Source organism: Panthera leo, chromosome B4, assembly GCF_018350215.1.
Source record: "Panthera leo isolate Ple1 chromosome B4, P.leo_Ple1_pat1.1, whole genome shotgun sequence".
Classification (NCBI taxonomy): Eukaryota; Metazoa; Chordata; class Mammalia; order Carnivora; family Felidae; genus Panthera; species Panthera leo.
Window position 1 is genome coordinate 132,637,137 of NC_056685.1, and position 17,891 is coordinate 132,655,027.

A 17,891-nucleotide genomic window follows, 5' to 3' on the forward strand; every position below is an offset into this window, starting at 1 on the left:
CCTGCTCGGAGGCAGGGGGATGGCCCATGTGACGGGGGCACTGTCAGATCTCATTCACCCAAAGCGAAGCAGGTCACAGTGGGCACTGATTGGCATGAGCAAATACTTGCTGTTTGCCTTGTCGAAAGTTAACACTTCAGCCTGTGTAGACCAAAACAAGGTCACAAGGAAAACATATTGTCTCGATCCTACTCAGGGTCCTCCACGTCTCTCCCAACACCACAGCTGTGCCACCATCACCTCTCCCTTAGGCAACTGAATAAGCCTTGACACGTTTCTCCCTGCATACTCTCTCATCCCCAGTCCATTCACACAGATGCCAGAGTGATCTTTGTAAAACACAAGTCTGATCACGTCACTCCCCTGCCACTGTGCTTAAATTTGAATCCAAGTCCTGATGTGGCCCCGTGAGGTCTCGCATTGCCTCCCTCTCCAGCCTCCTCTGCACCCCTCCCCTCCTGGCTGCCACGCCTCCACCCACTGGCCTTCTCTTGGCCTCCAGATGCCCAAAGATCGGTCCCCAAAGCCTTCATACCTCTTGTTCCCTCTTCAGTTTAAACGTCACTTTCTCAAATTGTCCTTTCTTGGCCTTAATCTAAAAGAACCCTTCCTATTGGATTATCTTGAGGTTGCTGGTGCTTTCCCTGAATAGCACATATACCAGTCTGTTGGACTATTGGACTGTAAGCTCCCTGGGGGCAGGGATCATCTCTGTTTTGTGAACTACTGTAGGTGCAGCATGTAGCACTGTGCTTGGCACACAGAAGGCTCAACAAGTATTTGCTTCATGAACGAGCAAGTGAAACCTGCCTCATGTCACCTAGCATTCATTCTATAACCCAAAGGTCCTGGGCCTCATGGACCTGTAGATACAAACAAAGTGATATTCACATTGATGCCCAAGTTACAGTAGCTCTTAGCCAACGGCCCTCAAGATCTCCAGTTACTTCCTAGGGTCCAAGAGAGGGAGGCTGGTATCTCTCATGTGTTTAAGCATCAGTCAGCTAATGTCTCCTACTCTGGCCACGTTCCATTGTCCCTGAACATCTTCTGCAGAAAGTGTCTTCCCTGATGCTGCCAACCTACTGTGCACCTGTCTGCTGATGAAATGGCCCAGTCCTTCAGGAAACCAAATCTGCCCTGCAGTCCACGTGGCAAGGCAGTCGTGGAAGAGGAAGCGTGGAGAATGGCCTGTACCTACTTCTGAGTAGCCCTTGTCCCTGACCCCCAGAGAGGCACTTCCTAGGTCAAGGGACCCTCACAGCTCATTCCCTTCTCACCAGAGCCCTCTCTCCATCACACAGGACAAAGGAAGCCACCTTCCCCACCATTTCTCTTGTTTGCCTCTCTCCCTCTTGCCCCTTCCTCCTTCAGCTGAAAAGAAACGCATTTGTACCTGTTTGTGCAATAGATATCACTTAGGATGCCAGGGGACATGTACCCTGTTGTACAATCTGGGCTCAGCTCTGATTCACTCATTAAACCAACAACTATTTACGAAGCATCTCGTAGGGGACAGACACAATCACCCAGTGGGTCCTCCACATCTCTTTACACTGCCCTCTGTCCACATCTGTGCCACAGCCACTGCCTCATTTCAATCCTCTCTTGCTTCTCTCCCAGGCAACTGCAATAGTTTCAGAACCGGTCTCTCCACCTCTGGGTTGGCCCCCTCTAATCCAGCCCACTGACTGCCATTTCCATTAACATGCAAAGTTGATGACATCAGGCTTCTGTTCAAAAGCCTCCAGAGGCTCCCATCAGCTTTCAGGCTAGAGTTTAAACTCCTTAGCTTGACACTAATGACATTTTGTGATCTGACTGCCGCCTGTTTGTTTAGCCACAATGCCCATCTCCCCTCAGAATGAGTCATGTTGTCTCAGAACTCTGGGTTTTCCCATTCGGTTCCCTCTGCCTGGAATGCCTCTCCCCCACCTTTTTGTCTAGATCAGTGCAGTCCAATAGCACTTTCCGTGATGATGATGGAAAAGTTCTCTATCTGCTCTGTCCAACGTGGCAGCCTCCAGACACTTGTGGCCCTTGAGTATTTGCAATGTGGCTGGTGTGAGTGAGTTAAATAGTGAGACGTGGCAAGTGGCTACCTTATTGGGCAGTATGGATCCATGCAACTTCTACTCACTTTGAAATACTTAGCTCAAGGCTCAAGTGGCCCACTGGGGAGCCATCCCAACTTCACGGCTGCTGAAGATGTTCCTCCTTCATTTTCCTATAACATCCTTGTTGTGCTTCTATCCCGATATTCAGAACTCTGTAATATGGTCAGTGATTCATTGAGCCTGCCTCCCCCACTGGACTGAACATTTTTTTTAAGTTTTTAAAAGTTTTTATTTATTTTTGAGAAAGAGAGAGAGAGACAGATCATGAGCAGGGAGGGAAAAGGCAGCAGAGAATCTGAAGACAGAATCCAAAGCAGGCTCCAGGCTCTGATGTGGTGCTTGAACTCATAAACCGCGAGATCATGAGCTGAGCCAAAGTTGGACACTTAACCAACTGAGCCACGCAGGAGCCCCTGAACATTTTTGAGTGCACAAACAGTTCACCCAATAAATGGTTGATGCAGACATGCATTGGTATACTGATAAATGTTTAACAACTGCTCTCTGAAGGAAAGCCCTGATTTGTCACATTTGCCGGTTCTGTGTTGTGAATATTCCTACCATGTGTCAAGAGAATGAGAAGACAAGCCACAGAATGAGAAAAGATATTTACAAAAAAAACCTATCTGATAAATAACTGTCATCCAGGGGCGCCTGGGTGGCTCAGTTTGTTGAGCTTCCAACTCTTGATCTCAGCTCAGGTCTTGATCTCAGGGTTGTGAGTTTGGGCCCCACAGTGGGCTCCACACTGGGTGTGGAGCCTACTTAGAAAAGAAAAGAAAAGAAAAGAACTGTTATCCAAAATAAACAAAGAATTCTTAAAACCCAACAATAAGAAAATGAACAACCCAGATGAAAAATGGGCAAAAGGGCTGAACAGACACCTCACTGAAGAAGATATTAGATCACAAGTAAGCACATGAAAAGATGTTCAACACTATATGTCACTAAGGAAATGCAAATTAAAATGATGAGATACAATGACACAGCTCTTAGAAAATCTAAGGTCCGGGGGCACCTGGATGCTCAGTTGGTTAAGCGTTCAACTCTTGATACTGACTTAGGTCATGATCTCATGGTAGTGAGATTGAGCCCTGCGTTGGGCTCTGTGCTGACAGCATGGAGCCTGCTTGGGATTCTCTCCCTCTCTCTCTCTCTCTGCCCCTCCCCTGCTTATGCTCTCTCTCTATCAAAATAAATAAATAAGCATTTTTTTTTTTTTTTTGTAAATCCAAGGTCCAAAACACTGACAACGCTAAATGTTGGTAAGGATGTGGAGTAACAGGAATTCTGATTCACTGCTGGTGGGAACGCAAACTGGTACAGCCCCTTTGGAAGACAGTTTGGCAGTTTCTTACAAAACTAAACATAGTCTTAACATATGATCCAGCAATCATGCTCCTTGGTATTTACCCAAAGGAGCTGAAAACACATGTCCACACAAAAACCTGGACATGAATGTTTATGACTGTCTCATTCATAATTGCCAACTCTTGGAAGCAACCAAGGTGTCCTCCAGTAAGTGAGTGGATAACTAAGCTGTGGAGATCCAGACAATGGTACGGTATAAAGTGCTAAGAAGAAATGAGCTATCCAGCCATGAAAAGATATGTAGAAACCTTAAATGCCTAGCACTAAGTGAAAGAAGCCAATCTGCAAAGGCTACGTACTGTATGATTCCAACTATATGACATTCTAGAAACAGCAAAACTCTTGAGGCGGTAAAAAGATCAGCAGTTGCCAAGGGTGAGGTGGGAGGAAGAAAAGAAGAGGTGGAACACAGAAGATTTTTAGAGCAGTGAAACTATTCCCTGTGATACTATAATGGTGGCCATATGTCATTACACATTTGTCAAAACCCATAGAATGCACACCACCAAGAGTGAACCCGGAGGTAAAGTATGGGCTTTGGGTGATAATGATGTGTTGATGTAGGTTCACCAGCTGTAACCAGTGCACCACTCAGGTGGGGGTGATTGATAACGGGGGAGGCTACGCACGTGTGGGAAGTGTAAGGAAACTCCGTCTTCTGCTCAATTTTGCCGTGAACCTAAAAGTACTCTAAAACAAAGTAAGTCTATTAAAAAATTAAAAAAGAACCCCCCACCGTGGCTGATTTCAAACTACCAACAAGACATCAGTGAATCCGGAACAGGGATTAGATGTGCACAGTTGGCTCTCACGAGCAGAGAGGAACCAGACTCAGCACCACTGCATGAATGAATGAATGAATGAATGAAGTGTGCTAGGCACTGGCAGTGTAAGAGAAGCCTTCGGGCCCTTCAGGAAGAAGTCTATTCAACCTTCAAGAAGCTGGTCCTGTAGTTGCAGGTTCGGTTTTAGTTCCAACCTAGGAGACAAAGAACCAAGGAGTCATATCTTTGACTTACTCAGCAAGAGGGACATTTGTCTCCTTTGGGTCTTTTACTTTTAATATCAAGCCTTGTCCAGGCATCTATTGAGTGCCCCACTCAGACTGAGCCTGAGGCCACGAAAGCAAGAGTATCCGTCAGGAGGATGAAACCCTGACTTGAAGTATCTCAGGCAACGAGGAGTTTATATCGCATACAAGGCCGGAGGTAGGGCAGTTCCTGGCTTGCTGAGTTCAATGGTTCAACGATGCCATCCTTTGAACATCAAGGGTGTCTCTTCCTAGTGGCTGTTGCAGTACCAGACATCCTGTGCGGACTGACAATGTCAGTTTAAATTTATGAGGAAAACCTTTCCCAGAAGTCATATGGCAGCCATTTCCTTGGATCCCATTGGCATGACTAGATCACGTGTCATTCCTAAACCAGCCATTTCCAAGAGAATGAGACCACCGTGACTGCCTTAGACCAATGGAAGGGACCCTGTAGGGGGCAGAACCTGAGAACCCAGGCAGAGCCCTGCCCTAAAGGAGGAAGTGGGTGGGGTAGGGTGACAGTGGGCAATGGCCTTCAAGACCTAATCTACGGGAAATGTTAGAAAAAGATGCACAAATCTTACGACCAGGGCATTCCATAAACGTTTCTTGGGATAACTAAGGAACAAGAAGGCAAAGTGAGGCAGCATAGCTCCTCGGCTTTCCCCTCGAAGTTGCAATGCCTACATGGACACACACACACATACACACACACACACACACACACACACGCTTCCATCAGCCCTCCGCAATGGATTCCCACGTGCATATTAAGCCAGCATGTTAGTGAGGACAGCTGCCATGCTATTCACAGAAACCAGAACCGTACATAGTGAGGCCCTGTGTCTGCTCTGGGGACAGAGGCCCTGGCCAGCCAGGTCTATGCCACAATCCCGGCAATATCACTGATGTTGGCGTGAGACTTCTCCACTCAGGGGCTTCCGGGTTTGCCTCTATCCAGGGTCATTTGTGGCCATGTTCTGACGTGGGCAATCCCACTGCAGTGGGACTGAATTCCCCAGGGTGGGCAGCACATGGTTCCTCCCTCCCCCTGCTCTGACCTGGTTATGGGGAGTTGCTAGGTAACGGCTACGCAGCCTCTGCTTCCCACGCTGGAGGAGGCTTGGTTACCATGGCAAGTCCAGATGAGGTGGGGGATGCAGGGGAAAGGGAGCATTGGCCGGGGGGGTCCCTAGCCTGGACTCTGGGCCACTGGACCTTCAGGAAATCTCTTCACCCCTCTGTGCCTTGTTTTCCTTGTCAGTAAAATAAAGGAGGGGCTAGGTCTCTTCTTGCTCTAAACCACTGATGCGTGCAGATGGCATATACTAAATAGACACTGATCCTCAGACTCTTTTAGGTAAGAATGACTCAAGACGGGCGCAGAAAAGGAATGGACTGAGTTGTGTTTAAGATAAAAGAGAGAAACTAGCAAGCCTGTGTCTCTAGTAGGACAGATGAAAGTCATGGACATCCTCCCTTCTGTTGACAGTAATTTAGCTTCTGAAATTGATATTCACAAGTCCCTGGGGCTCCCTGGGTCCTTTACTGAACCTAGACTTCCTAAGGAAGTCCCATAATAGGTGTGTCGCCTTAGGGTACCTGGCTGGCTAAAGGCCCATCCCTGGGCTCTGCTGGCTTTTCTGTCCCCTGGAGCCATGTCACAGGCCCAGCCCCCTGGGGCCAACTCTTGACTTGTGGGGCTCTGCACAAACCTCTAGGATTGGCTACTTGATCCTGCCCTTGATCTGAGCGCTGGCCCCAGCCTCTTCTTTCATTCCTGTAGTGAGATCCCTAGCCAGGCCCAAGTGCCGGGACGTCTGTGGCACCCAAGTTCTCCCCTCCCCGTCTAGTTCATGCCAGTCCCCTTCCAGAATCCAGAGCCCCACTGCTGGAGTCTCTTAGCACTGGCTGCCATCTTGCCTGTGGTCATGGGCTGCCGCTCCGTTCCCCGTCTGTGCTTCACCCCCTTAACCCTCAGTTGGCCTCCTGCTGGGGCCCCCGAAGGCAGCTGGCTCCCTGGGACCACCACCACCATCTGCTGTCCATTGTCACAGGTGGCCCCTGTGACCCCAAAAGAGAGGTTGGACCCTACCCATTCCACCTCCAGCAGCTGGTCTGCTTTCCACCTTCTTCCTCGGACCCTGCCTCCAGTTCTAAGTCTTGGCAGCTCCTTATCCTTCCCCTGCCATATACACACGAAGAACAGGGCTATGTCTGAGTGTGGCCCGGGGTGCTGGAGTCAGATCAGGGAACATTCTCCACACCCACTCAACAGCTGAGTTTCCCGCTTCCTGGTCAGGAGCAGAAGGAGGAATCCGTACCTTGTATGTAGGGTATGAGAACGAGTAGGGTGTCAGGGCGAGTGGCCTTTCAGCTGCCAGCTGTGATTCGGGGCACTCTAGAACTTCCTAGTCCCATAGAGAAAGTACATCCTTGAACCATGTACCCCAGTCCCCCCTCCCCTCTAGCTCTCCCCTGCTTTCCCCTGCAGGCAGTGTGGAAAAGTGGAGAAAGCACGAGCTTTCTGGACGAGACCCGCGTCTCTGTCCAGACTCTGCCACTGACCATGTGAGCCTGGACCAGTTACTTGACCTCTCGGAGCTAAGCTAGAGAACCAGAGACAAAAGCACTAAGTGTCATGAGACATAAACACAATTATAGGAACTGCTTGGTGAGGGCCTAGCAAATAGAGGGCGGCCCCACTGCACCTTCCACTGTGGCAGAAACAGCCTTCTTCGCCCCACCCACCCCCAGCGACATGTTGTTGCAAAGGCCTCCTCTCCTTTGAAACTTGCCTGTCCTGTACTCAGCCCTCCTCAGGGCGATTCTCTCTGCACCTATCACACCGATAGCCTGCTGAGGTAGTAAATCAACTTTGGGAGTAGACCTTGCCCGCCTCCTTCCAGGGGACGGCTGCCCTGTAACAGTGGCCTGCAAGGGACAAAATGCTGAGGGTTTGGGCCAAATAAAGGAGGGATTCTTGAAGGGAGAATGGGGCCGCTACTTCCTCTGGCTGCTCTGCCTGCCTCCGGGCTCTCTGCTTCTTTACACATCACTCCACGCAGATCAGGCACCTTCTCTACTAAAAACTACCCCACCCCCACCCCTGCCACCATTTCTGGATTGAGGTTCAAGCTGCCTCCCAGAGACGGGGTGGTGAGAGGGAGGCAGGACCTCTGGGTTACTCTCTGCCCTGAACCCTGCAGATTCCTCCTTTGCTGACTCAGCTTGCAGGTCCCCCACCTGGAGTCCCCCACCCTTCCTATTGCCCCCTGTCCATGTCCTAGCCAGCCTGCAGGGCCAGGGAAAATGCCACCTCCTTCACAAAGCCCTCCCGGATTCCACCCTCAGAGAGTAACTCTTCCTCTGCCAAACTGTCTCCTGACACGGCTCTTCTGGCCTTGCCCTGGAGAGGTGGCTGGGCTCAGCACCTGTGCCCTGCGGTCTAGTCCCCAAAGACAGGGATGAACAAACACTACATAAGTCATTCCAGCCCAGGTCCCTTGGTTGGGACCGGAGCTGTTTTAAAATTTGTCTAAAAATGTTTCAGACACACCCCAGTTCCCGGCACTGCGAGCTCTTGGGAGGGGGAGGCGGTTCGTCAGCAGCTCCGTGCCCTACGGGGGTGAAGATTGCTCAAGCCGCCCCACGCTGCCTGCACCGCCTGGCAGGGCATGCCACTTCAGGAGCTCTGTGCCACTACCAGGAAGAAGTGAGAGAAAACCCCATCCCTTCCCGTGACTTCCTTCTGAACCCCTCCCCAGCCTTAGAACTGGAGCAGCCGGCTTTCCCATGTTGTTGGAGCACACCAGGGGCTCTCTCTGCCTCTGGCCCGTCCCCTGCACTCTGCCAGGCACATCCCGCCATTTCCCAGCTCACACACCATCTGTGGCTCCCAGCTGCCAACAGAGCTAAGTTCAAACTCACCCTGGAATTCAGAGATTCAACAACGTTCATGAGGCAACCTGTATTTCTGGCCCATCGCCTCTCCCTGTCCTTCCCCCATCCCTGCAACGTGCACATGTACATATTCCCATGTGTGTAGTCACATGTACACACACATGCACACACGCGCACACATATATACATGTGCACGTGTGTACACACCTACACATGTACACACAAACACAAGACCAAATACACTTACACACACACACCGTAATCCAAATTAATTTGTCAGTTTCGCCTGTATTTGCCTTGATCATTACACTCATTTACTCATTCATGTATTCGTTCATCCGTTCAACATTCCCTTAGTGCCAGGTCCCTATTAGAGCCGGCATGCAAATAAGAAGGGTACGATTTCCCTGTTTCTCCTGGGAGTCGCCGCTGCATCCAACGCTCCGCCATCTCCTCTGTGTGTTTTAAGTCCTATAAAGCCCAGCCCAAGGTCCACCTCCCTGCACAAGCCTTCCTAGCTTCTCAGCCCTGGAGTAGCTGTCCCTGCATTTGAGTTCCTATAGCCATGCCATGTAAAAGAACTTTCCGGGCACCTGGTTGGCTCCGTCGGTTTGTCTGTTGGTTTCGGCTCAGGTCATAAACTTGCGGTTCATGAGTTCTAGCCCCACATTGGGCTCTGCAATGGCAGCACGGAGCCTGCTTGGGATTATGTCTCCCTATCGCTCTCTCGCTCTCTCTCTTTCTCTTTCACTCCCTCTCTCTCTCTGCCCCTTCGAAGCTCGTGCTCTCTCTCTCCCCCCCCAAATACACAAATAAACATTAAAAAAATATTCTGTGATGATGGAAATGTTCTATATCTGTACTATCCAGTATGATAGCCATTGGTCCCATTGGCTATTGAGCACTTCAGATGTGGCCTGTGTGACTGAGGAACTGAATTTGCCACTCTAGAAACTCTGTTTTTTAAAGATTTTTTTTATTTGTTTTTTTTTAAGATTTTTTTTAAAGTAGACTCCATGCGGGGAGTCTGGGTGGCTCAGTCGGTGAAGCATCCAACTTCGGCTCAGGTCATAATCTTACTGTTTGTGAATTTGAGGCCTGTGTAGGGCTCTGTGCTGACAGCTCAGAGCCTAGAGCCTGCTTTGGATTCTGTGTGTGTGTGTGTGTGTGTCTCTCTCTCTCTCTCTCTGCCCCTCCCCCAATCACGCTTTGTCTCTCTCTCTCTCTCTGAAAAATAAACATTAAAAAATTTTTAATGAATTAATTACAATAAATAAAGTAGACTCCACGCATAACGTGGGGCTCAAACTCATGACCTCTAGATGAAGAATCATATGCTTTACCATCTGAGCCAGCCAGTCACCCCTAAATTTCTTCCTTTCGTTTAATATTGATTAATTTCTTTTGTTTTGTCTTTTTAATGTTTATTTATTTTTGAGAGAGAGAGAGGGATCGGGGAAGGGGCAGAGAGAAAGGGAGACACAGAATCCGAAGCAGGCTCCAGGATCTGAGTGGTCAGCACAGAGCCCGACATGGGGCTCGAACTCACAAACCTCAAGATCATGACCTGAGCCGAAGTCGGATGCTTCACCGACTGAGCCACCCAGGCACCCCAAGCATATGACTCTTGACCTCAGGTTCATGGGTTTGAGCCCTATGTTGGGGCATACAGCCTACTTTTAAAAAAATGCCCACTATGTCATGTACCTATCACACATATCAGATTTTCTCTCTCTCTCTCTCTCTCTCTCTCTCTCACACACACACACACACACACACACACACACACAGTCACACTGTGAAACAGAATGGCTAAAGAAGGATCCTATTCATTTGAAATCGCGTTTTGCATTCCAGGCTCTTCTTGTTATGTTCTTACTGTATGCCAGGGGAAATGAGAAGATCCTATCCAGTTTTAAGAAGGTATTCCCAGTCAGTTTGAAGTAAAATCGTGGTGGAGGAGTGGGGGGACCAGGGCAAAAGTCCAGCATTTAAGGTACAATACCTGGGAACTCCTTGATGAAGAAGACCGTCCTGCCCTCAAGGAACCTCCCACCTGTGGGGGGAGACAAACCATTACCATACAGAATTTGAGTTTAACTGAGGCTAAGCATGAAGTGAGGGCACTAGCCCAGACCTGGAGGGCCAGGAGACAACCACGGATGGAGTGACCCAACTGAAGACTCAGAAAAGTAGCTGGTGGCCTGGAAAGGAAAGCATCTCAGCAGGGGGAGCTCCCTAAGCCAAGACACCACATGTCAAGGAAGGGGGAGTAGATAGAAGGAATCTAACTGGTTTGGACCATAATGGTGGGCCATAAATGGCCACAAGGTGTTTGGGCTTTAGTGTGTGGGTAGTGGGGAGCCCCGGAAGAGTTTTATGCAGGGAAATTATCCTTTATATTTGCATTTTAGAAGGGATTTGAGGGGGAGAAGATTGAGTTAGGAGGCTCTCGCAAAAGTGTGGGGTGGTTGGGGGAGCTGGGGTTGGGTGGCAGTGAGGATGGAGTGAAGAAGACTAAAGAGAGAACAGAAGAAGCCTCTTCTGGCCTGGTAGCAGTGAGAGAGGGAAAAGAGTCAAGACCCATGCACGTTTCCCACTTGGGCAACCAGGCAGATGGTAGTGTCATTCTGGAGGAGAGAGATCCAGAAAGAACAGTGGGGGAAGGGGGTTGAAGAGAAGTGGTGTGGGTTCCTTTGGAGACTTCCCTGGAGGTGGAGGTGCCTGGGAGGACGTCCAAGTAGAGATGACCAACGGGCAGCCGGATGAGCTGGTATGGAGTCATGGAGACTGTTCTAGAGCTGAGATGGAAGCATGAAAATCATTCCAGCCAGGGAGAGGTGGGACCGCCCTTGGAGCGTGGGTGGCCCAAAGGACAAGAAGGCCAGAGATGAGCCCTCAGGGACACCGGCCTTTGAGGGGTGGATGAAGCGGCCTGGGAAGGAGTGGCAGGGAGGTGCGGATACACCAGGGAACCCGAGTGTCTGGGAAAGTGGGGGCAGTTGCAGAGTGATTGGGGAGAGGAGCCTATATGCTTCCAAGGCTGCAGACACAAAGTCCCCAAGTCTGGAAGTTCTGGGAGGACAGGAACTTGCCTAGTGCCCAATCAGTACTCAGCAAACCATTCATGAATGAAAAGATGAAGCTTTCAGTAAGTCATGACTGGCCGGGGAGAGGCCTCGCTGTGTTCCTTCCTGTGGGCCAGCAGAGCTGGTCAGGGGTGAAAACAGTTCATTTAGCTCAGTCCTAGGGTCTGTATCCTCCTCTCCACGGTGCCAGCTCCAGCCACCTCCTCTCATTCTCTCATCTTCTCTGGGCATAGGCAGTAGGCACGAAGGGTCCCCAAAGGGTCTTTTTTAATGTTTATTTCTGAGAGGGGGGAGGGGCAGAGAGAAGGAGACACAGAATCCAAAGCAGGTTCCAGGCTCCGAGCTGTCAGCACAGAGCCCAACGCGGGACTCGAACTCACGGACTGTGAGATCACGACCTGAGCCGAGGTCGTTCGCTTAACCAACTGAGCCACCCAGGCGCCCATGAAGAGTCCCCCATGTTTTACAACAGGCGCTCATGACACAAATTCCCACCGAGGAGAAAAAAGTCAACCCTGGAGAATGGTATCTGATCTATCATGAAGTGGGCTATTTTGGGACTCGAATTACACAGGAGGGCTAGACACGCACAGAGATGAACACAGTTACAATTAGCATTAACTACAAGGTGTCGTATCTTTGCTGCACACACAGCCGGCAGCCGGCAGCGTGCCCTGGGGAGAGAGGAAGGTGAACGAGTGCCAAGATGGGAGGAGGCAGCATCTGCTGGAGGAGGAAGCAGCATTTCTCAGGAAGGCACAGTCACCTTGGGCAAAGTGGCCTCCGATATTGGAAGTGCCAGTTTGACAGGCTCCCCCCAGCTCAGGGAAATTCCAGACCCAAGAAGGAGGGACTGGTACAGGGCCAGAGGCTTTCTCTTAGGGTGTCACTGCCTCATCGACCATCCCCAGACACAAAGTAGATAGAACCTGTGCATAAAAGGAATCAGTTTCCCCACGGTTCAGGCTTTTTAAAAATCTCAGTGAAAACGCAAAGAGTGTTTGAAGGCCTGGGGGTCAGGCTTCGAGGACAGGTGCCCTAGAGTTTCCACTTGCCAGCTGATAACCTGAAACAGGTCGTCCAGGGCCTCAGTTTATTCATCGTTAACACCCCTCTGGAATCCTTTTTCACAGTCTATTTCACCAGATTAGGGGCGGATCAGATGAGATGATTATACGGTAAAATGCCGTCTCTGAGAGCAGCCAATATCCCCTGCTTCGTAAAGAGAGCTGTGGGGATCTGACTCCCAGCTAAACAAGGCAGAGCCACCAGGACAGCTAGCTATCATGTCTGAATCCTCTTTTTTAATCCCCAGTGGCGAGCATGTTATCTAGGACACATTCACAACTCAAAAATGTTAGTTGAATAAATAAGTCATTGGTCCCTAAAGGGGAATATTACAAAAAGACCACAGTGTGCTTCATATCAGTTACATCTAGGAAAGATTTTTTCCAGTATGAACTAGTACTAAAATATTCTATTCTGATTCTAACCTCTGTCCAATTCCAACTTATATCACGTAACATTTGTACTCCTTGAGAACACAAACCAGGTCTTAATTTTTTTTTAACGTGTATTTATTTTTTGAGAGATAGAGACAGAGCATGAGCGAGGGAGGGGACAGAGAGAGAGAGTCACAGATTCTGAAGCAGGCTCCAGGCTGTCAGCACAGAGCCCGATGTGGGGCTCGAACTCACGAACCACGAGATCATGACCTGAGCTGAAGTCGGACGCCTAACCGACTGAGCCACCTGGGTGCCCCAACACAAAGCAGCTCTTAATCATTGCATTTCAACAGGAGCTCTATGTGAGCAAAGACCTGGTTTTGCTCAGAGCTGCACCATCATACCTAGAACAGAGCCTTGTGCTTAGTAAGGCTCAGTAAGGATTTGTAAATGAATGAATGGTTTCTAACCCATAACACCATGCTAGGCATTCAGCAAATATTTGTTGAATGAAGAAATGATTAAGCAAGGAGAACACTGTCTCTTTCTAATGCCCCTTTCTAATATTCTCAACTGAGGTGGTATAGCAAGGTGGGTGGGTAGGCAAGCTCTGGAGTCAGATGATCTGGGTTTGAATCCTGACTCTCCTACTCACTAACTAGGTGACCTGGAGTAAGCTACTGAACCTCTCTGTGCTTCAGTTTTCTTACCTATAAAATGGAGATAATAGAGGGGTCTACATGGCTCAGTGTCCGACTCTTGATTTCTGCTCAGGTCATGATCTCACAGTTCACGGGATCGAGCCCTGAGTCAGGCTCTGCTTTGACAGCCAGAGTCTGCTTGGGATTCTCTCTCTCCCTTTCCGTCTCTGCCCCTCCCCTGCTCACTCACTCACACTCGTGCTTGCTCTCTCTCTCAAAATAAATAAATAAACCTTTAAAAATAAATAAAATGGGGATACTAATAATTTTTTAAATACGGTCACATGAATTCATTTGGAGGATCCATAAAACATTTAGCACAGTGCCTGGCACATAGTAATTGCTGCTGTTTTTTAATGACCATATCCGTCTCTTAATAACCTTCAGTGCCTCCCTTCTAGCTACAGAATAAGATAAAAAATCACGGTCCCCACAGTTGGGCTCCAATGTCCCTCTCTTTCCAGTCCCATCTTCCCACACTTTAGCGCTAACTACCCTTTCCTGGCTTGTCTCTAGGCTAGACACTCCACTAAGCAATATGTACCCATTCACTTATTTCCCTTTTCATGAAGGCCTGTAAGGGAGGACATTTTATTGCACATATTTCACTGAAGATGTGACCAAGGCTCAGAAAAGGGAAGTGACTTTCCCAGGGACACACAGCTTATCCCAAGGAAGTGAGATTCCATTCCAATTCCGCCCTGACCTGAAAGTTCATGCTCTTATTCCCTGGACTCTGAAACCTTTGCTATGCAAAGTGTGGTCTGTGAACCAGCGCTACCAGCATAACCTGGAACTTGCTAGAAACGAAGAATCTCAGGCCTCACCTCAGACCCACTGAATCAGAATCTGCATTTTCATAAGATACCCCAGGTGATTTCTATGCCCAGGAGTTAGAAGCACTGTTGTAAACCCCTTTCTAGGGGCGCCTGGGTGGCTCAGTCAGTTAAGTGTCTGACTTTGGCTCAGGTCATGATCTCGCAGTTTGTGGGTTTGAGCCCCACGTCGGGTTCGGTGCTGACAGCTCGGAGCCTGGAGCCTGCTTTGGATTCTGTGTCTCCCTCTCTCTCTGCCCCTCCCCCCACTTGCACTGTCTCTGTCTCTCTCAAAAATAAATAAATAAAAGAAACCCTTTGCTACCAGTCAGACACAAAAGCTAATTAAGTCAGTACTAGATCTCATTTAATCCCAACAACAATCTGGGAGGTATCAGGAGGTCAGCATTGTTATCCCATTTTGCAGAGGAGGACGCTAAGGCTCTGAGGGTGAAGTATCTTGACCTGAAGCCACATATGCCTGATGTCAGCATGATGCTCTGGCCATCTCCCTCTGCCTGGAGTGTCTTCACTCCCTCTGTCCCCTTGAAATCTCATCCTTTAGACTCTATTCAAAATCCCCTCCTGCTGAGTGAAGCCACTCTTATCCACATCCCATTGGGCAGATTAATGATTCCTTCCCCCATAGTCCCTGCAGCTCGCGATGCACATACCTTTCTCTTGGCCCTAATTCATTCTGTTTTAAAGAACTATGTGCTAAGTGCATACTGCATGCCAGGCACATGGCGGGCGTTGAGTAAATGTCTGTGCCCAAAGCACTGTGGCTTGAGTTGATCAAAGTACTTTCGTCACACCTGTGCTATCCTCCTGGGCATCCCTGTTCCTCCCACCTACGCCCCCCCCCCCCCAGCTCCCCTATGCCCCTGGAGCACAGTCTGGCATCTCTTAGTGCCTCAAAATCACTAGGAAGCAAACTAAATGCTCTCCATTCTAAAGGTGAAATATGTTTAAAGATTAATTAAGAGTAGAATGCTGCCAGGAGCGAGGCCTGGGCAATTCCTAAGGGTGCCAAGGTGCTAGGCAGCTCACGGCCCAACACCACCAATCTTTGGGCTGACACCAGGTGGCACAATGACCAACTGTCACAACAGTGGCAGATATTTGAAAATCTAACCCTCATTTTCTCACACCATCAAAGGAAGGCCCAGAAATAGTAAGCAACCTCTTCAAATACCCAGGGGTTTAAAATCAGGTCCTCAGGAACCTTCTGTCATTTTGTAAGCAGAAAGGGCGAAGGTGGCTGAGATGTAGGGCAAAGATCTCTGAGACACAGAGAACCCAATAGTCCCCATGCACTGCCTCTCCTTTTCTGGGAGGCCTGGTAAACCCCGTGCTTCAAGGCCTCAATTTCCTCAGCTGTAAAATGAGGGGGTTGGACTAGTTTCTAATGCTTCTTCCAGTTCTGAGATGCTGTGCTATAAAATGGGAGAAATGTGAACCTTTGGTTGCTATGATCTGAAAATATTTTGAATGTGGAGAATCAAATTGTACAGCAGTGCATGAACAAAATAATATGTTAATGACTAAGAAGATTGTATTTAATCCAATGGGAAACAGCAGAGCAGCCCGCTGCTGGTGATGTGTGTGTGTGTGTGTGTGTGTGTGTGTGTGTGTGTGTGTGCGCGTGCGCGCGGCTTTTTTCCTTGAGCTCAAACATGTACTTTGAAATCACTAATACAGTAATCAGGCCTCTGGCAGCCTGTCTTGCCCAAACACACACACACACACACACACACACACGCACACACACATCACTTCAAATTAAAATGGGGGGAAATTAGATCGCTGCTGCTTACATCCTTGCAGTATTTGGATTTTTTTTTTAAGAATTTTTTATCGTGGTGAAGGTGCTGTATTGAGAGCTTCTGGAGCCCTCTGATCTCAGAACTGGGACATGTATGTGCGTCGGGAGCTGGGGGTTTTATTAGCATTTTGCTTTTGCACACCGACTGCCCCCCTCAGCCGTCACCATCCCGTCTGGCTGCAGGGCCCCCAGACCCTCAACGAGGGGAGTGGTCAGATCCACCGCCCCAGAGGCACCCCGGCCAAAGCACGTGCTCGCGGCCATAACCGCGGGGAAAATGAACGCGCGCCGCCTGCTACGTGTCCGGCCGGGCGAGGCGGCGGGAAGGGTTAGATCGCCACCGAAGGGTCGGGGCCAGGAGGCAGAAGCGGGCCAGAGGCCTCACGTGCGTCTAACTAGCACACACACCACCCCCACCCCCCACCCCACCCGCCGCCCGCCCCTGCAGGTCCCTGCCCACCCTGGAGCCCCGGACCCGGGTCGGGCCCAGCAGGCCTAGGCCCCGCCGCTTCCCCTGGGAACCCCCCAGGCCACCAGCCGGGCTAGCTGGCCCGCTGGCGGAGGGCGCGGCCGCCCCTCCCCACCCGACGGCCGCGCCCGCGCCCCGGCCCGCGCGGATTGGCCGACCTCGCGGCCAGGTGAGGCAGCCCCGCCCCTCGGCTCCAGGTGCGGCGGTGGGACCGGGGCCGCGGCCCGGGCCGGGACGGGCGGCCGAGGCGCCATGGCCGAGTCCCAGCTGAGCTGCCTGGACGAGGCGCACGTGAACGAGAGGGTGACCGAGGCGCAGGCCGCCTTCTACTACTGCGAGCGGCGGCGGGCCGCGCTGGAGGCGCTGCTGGGCGGCGGCGAGCAGGCCTACCGCGAGCGGGTCAAGAAGGAGCGGCTTCGGGACTTCCTCTCCAGCCAGGAGCGCCAGGCCCTCCGCGCCGCCTGGAGCCCCTACGAGGATGCCGCCGCCGCCTCCTCCGCCGCTCGGGGCAAGAGCAAGGCCAAGGCCAAGGCCCCGGCCCCGGCCCAGGCCTCTGCGGAGCCCGGAGAGTCCCTCGCCTACTGGCCCGACCTCTCCGACACCGAGGTGCCCCCGCTGGACCTGGGCTGGACCGACACCCGCGTCTACCGTGGCGTGAACCGCGTCACCCTCTTTACCCACCCCCCCAAGGAGGAGAAGGCGCCCCACCTCAAGGAGGTGGTCAGGCAGATGATCCAACAGGCACAGAAGGTAGGCCGCGCCCCCGCCCCCACCAAGTGCAGCCCCTTGGACCAGGCCCAATATCAGAGGCAGGGCCTGGGGCAGGACTTCCTGACCACCCCCAGGAAAATGGGCCCAGAACCTTCCCTTAAGTCAGGGGGACTGGTGAGGCCTCTAGAGAAGATGGATGTGAACCTTGGTGAATTACAAGGCGCTGGACAGTGGTTTGTCATCATTATTGCAGTGTCCAGAGGGCTGGCTTTCCTCTGCCCTGTGCTTTTACTTCCCTGTCAGGTTCCTCTCTGTAGAGAAGGGTGGGGGCTGTAGGGTTTTGTGGGAAAGTGGGCCACTCCAAAGTCTTGACAATAACCCATGTGAGGCCCTGGGATTTACAAAACATATC

At 50.7% G+C, this 17,891-nt stretch overlaps 1 protein-coding gene across 1 annotated transcript in view; it reads left to right on the top strand.

The window, feature by feature from the left end:
• The first annotated feature begins 16,960 nt into the window (after nucleotides 1–16,960).
• Nucleotides 16,961–17,891, top strand: part of FAM83F (family with sequence similarity 83 member F) — a 33,342-nt gene continuing 32,411 nt past the window's right edge. The window contains exon 1 of the mRNA XM_042947882.1: nucleotides 16,961–17,518. Within this exon, the coding sequence (XP_042803816.1) occupies nucleotides 17,021–17,518 (498 nt within the window). The 5' untranslated portion in view covers nucleotides 16,961–17,020. The remainder of the gene's footprint in view (nucleotides 17,519–17,891) is intronic.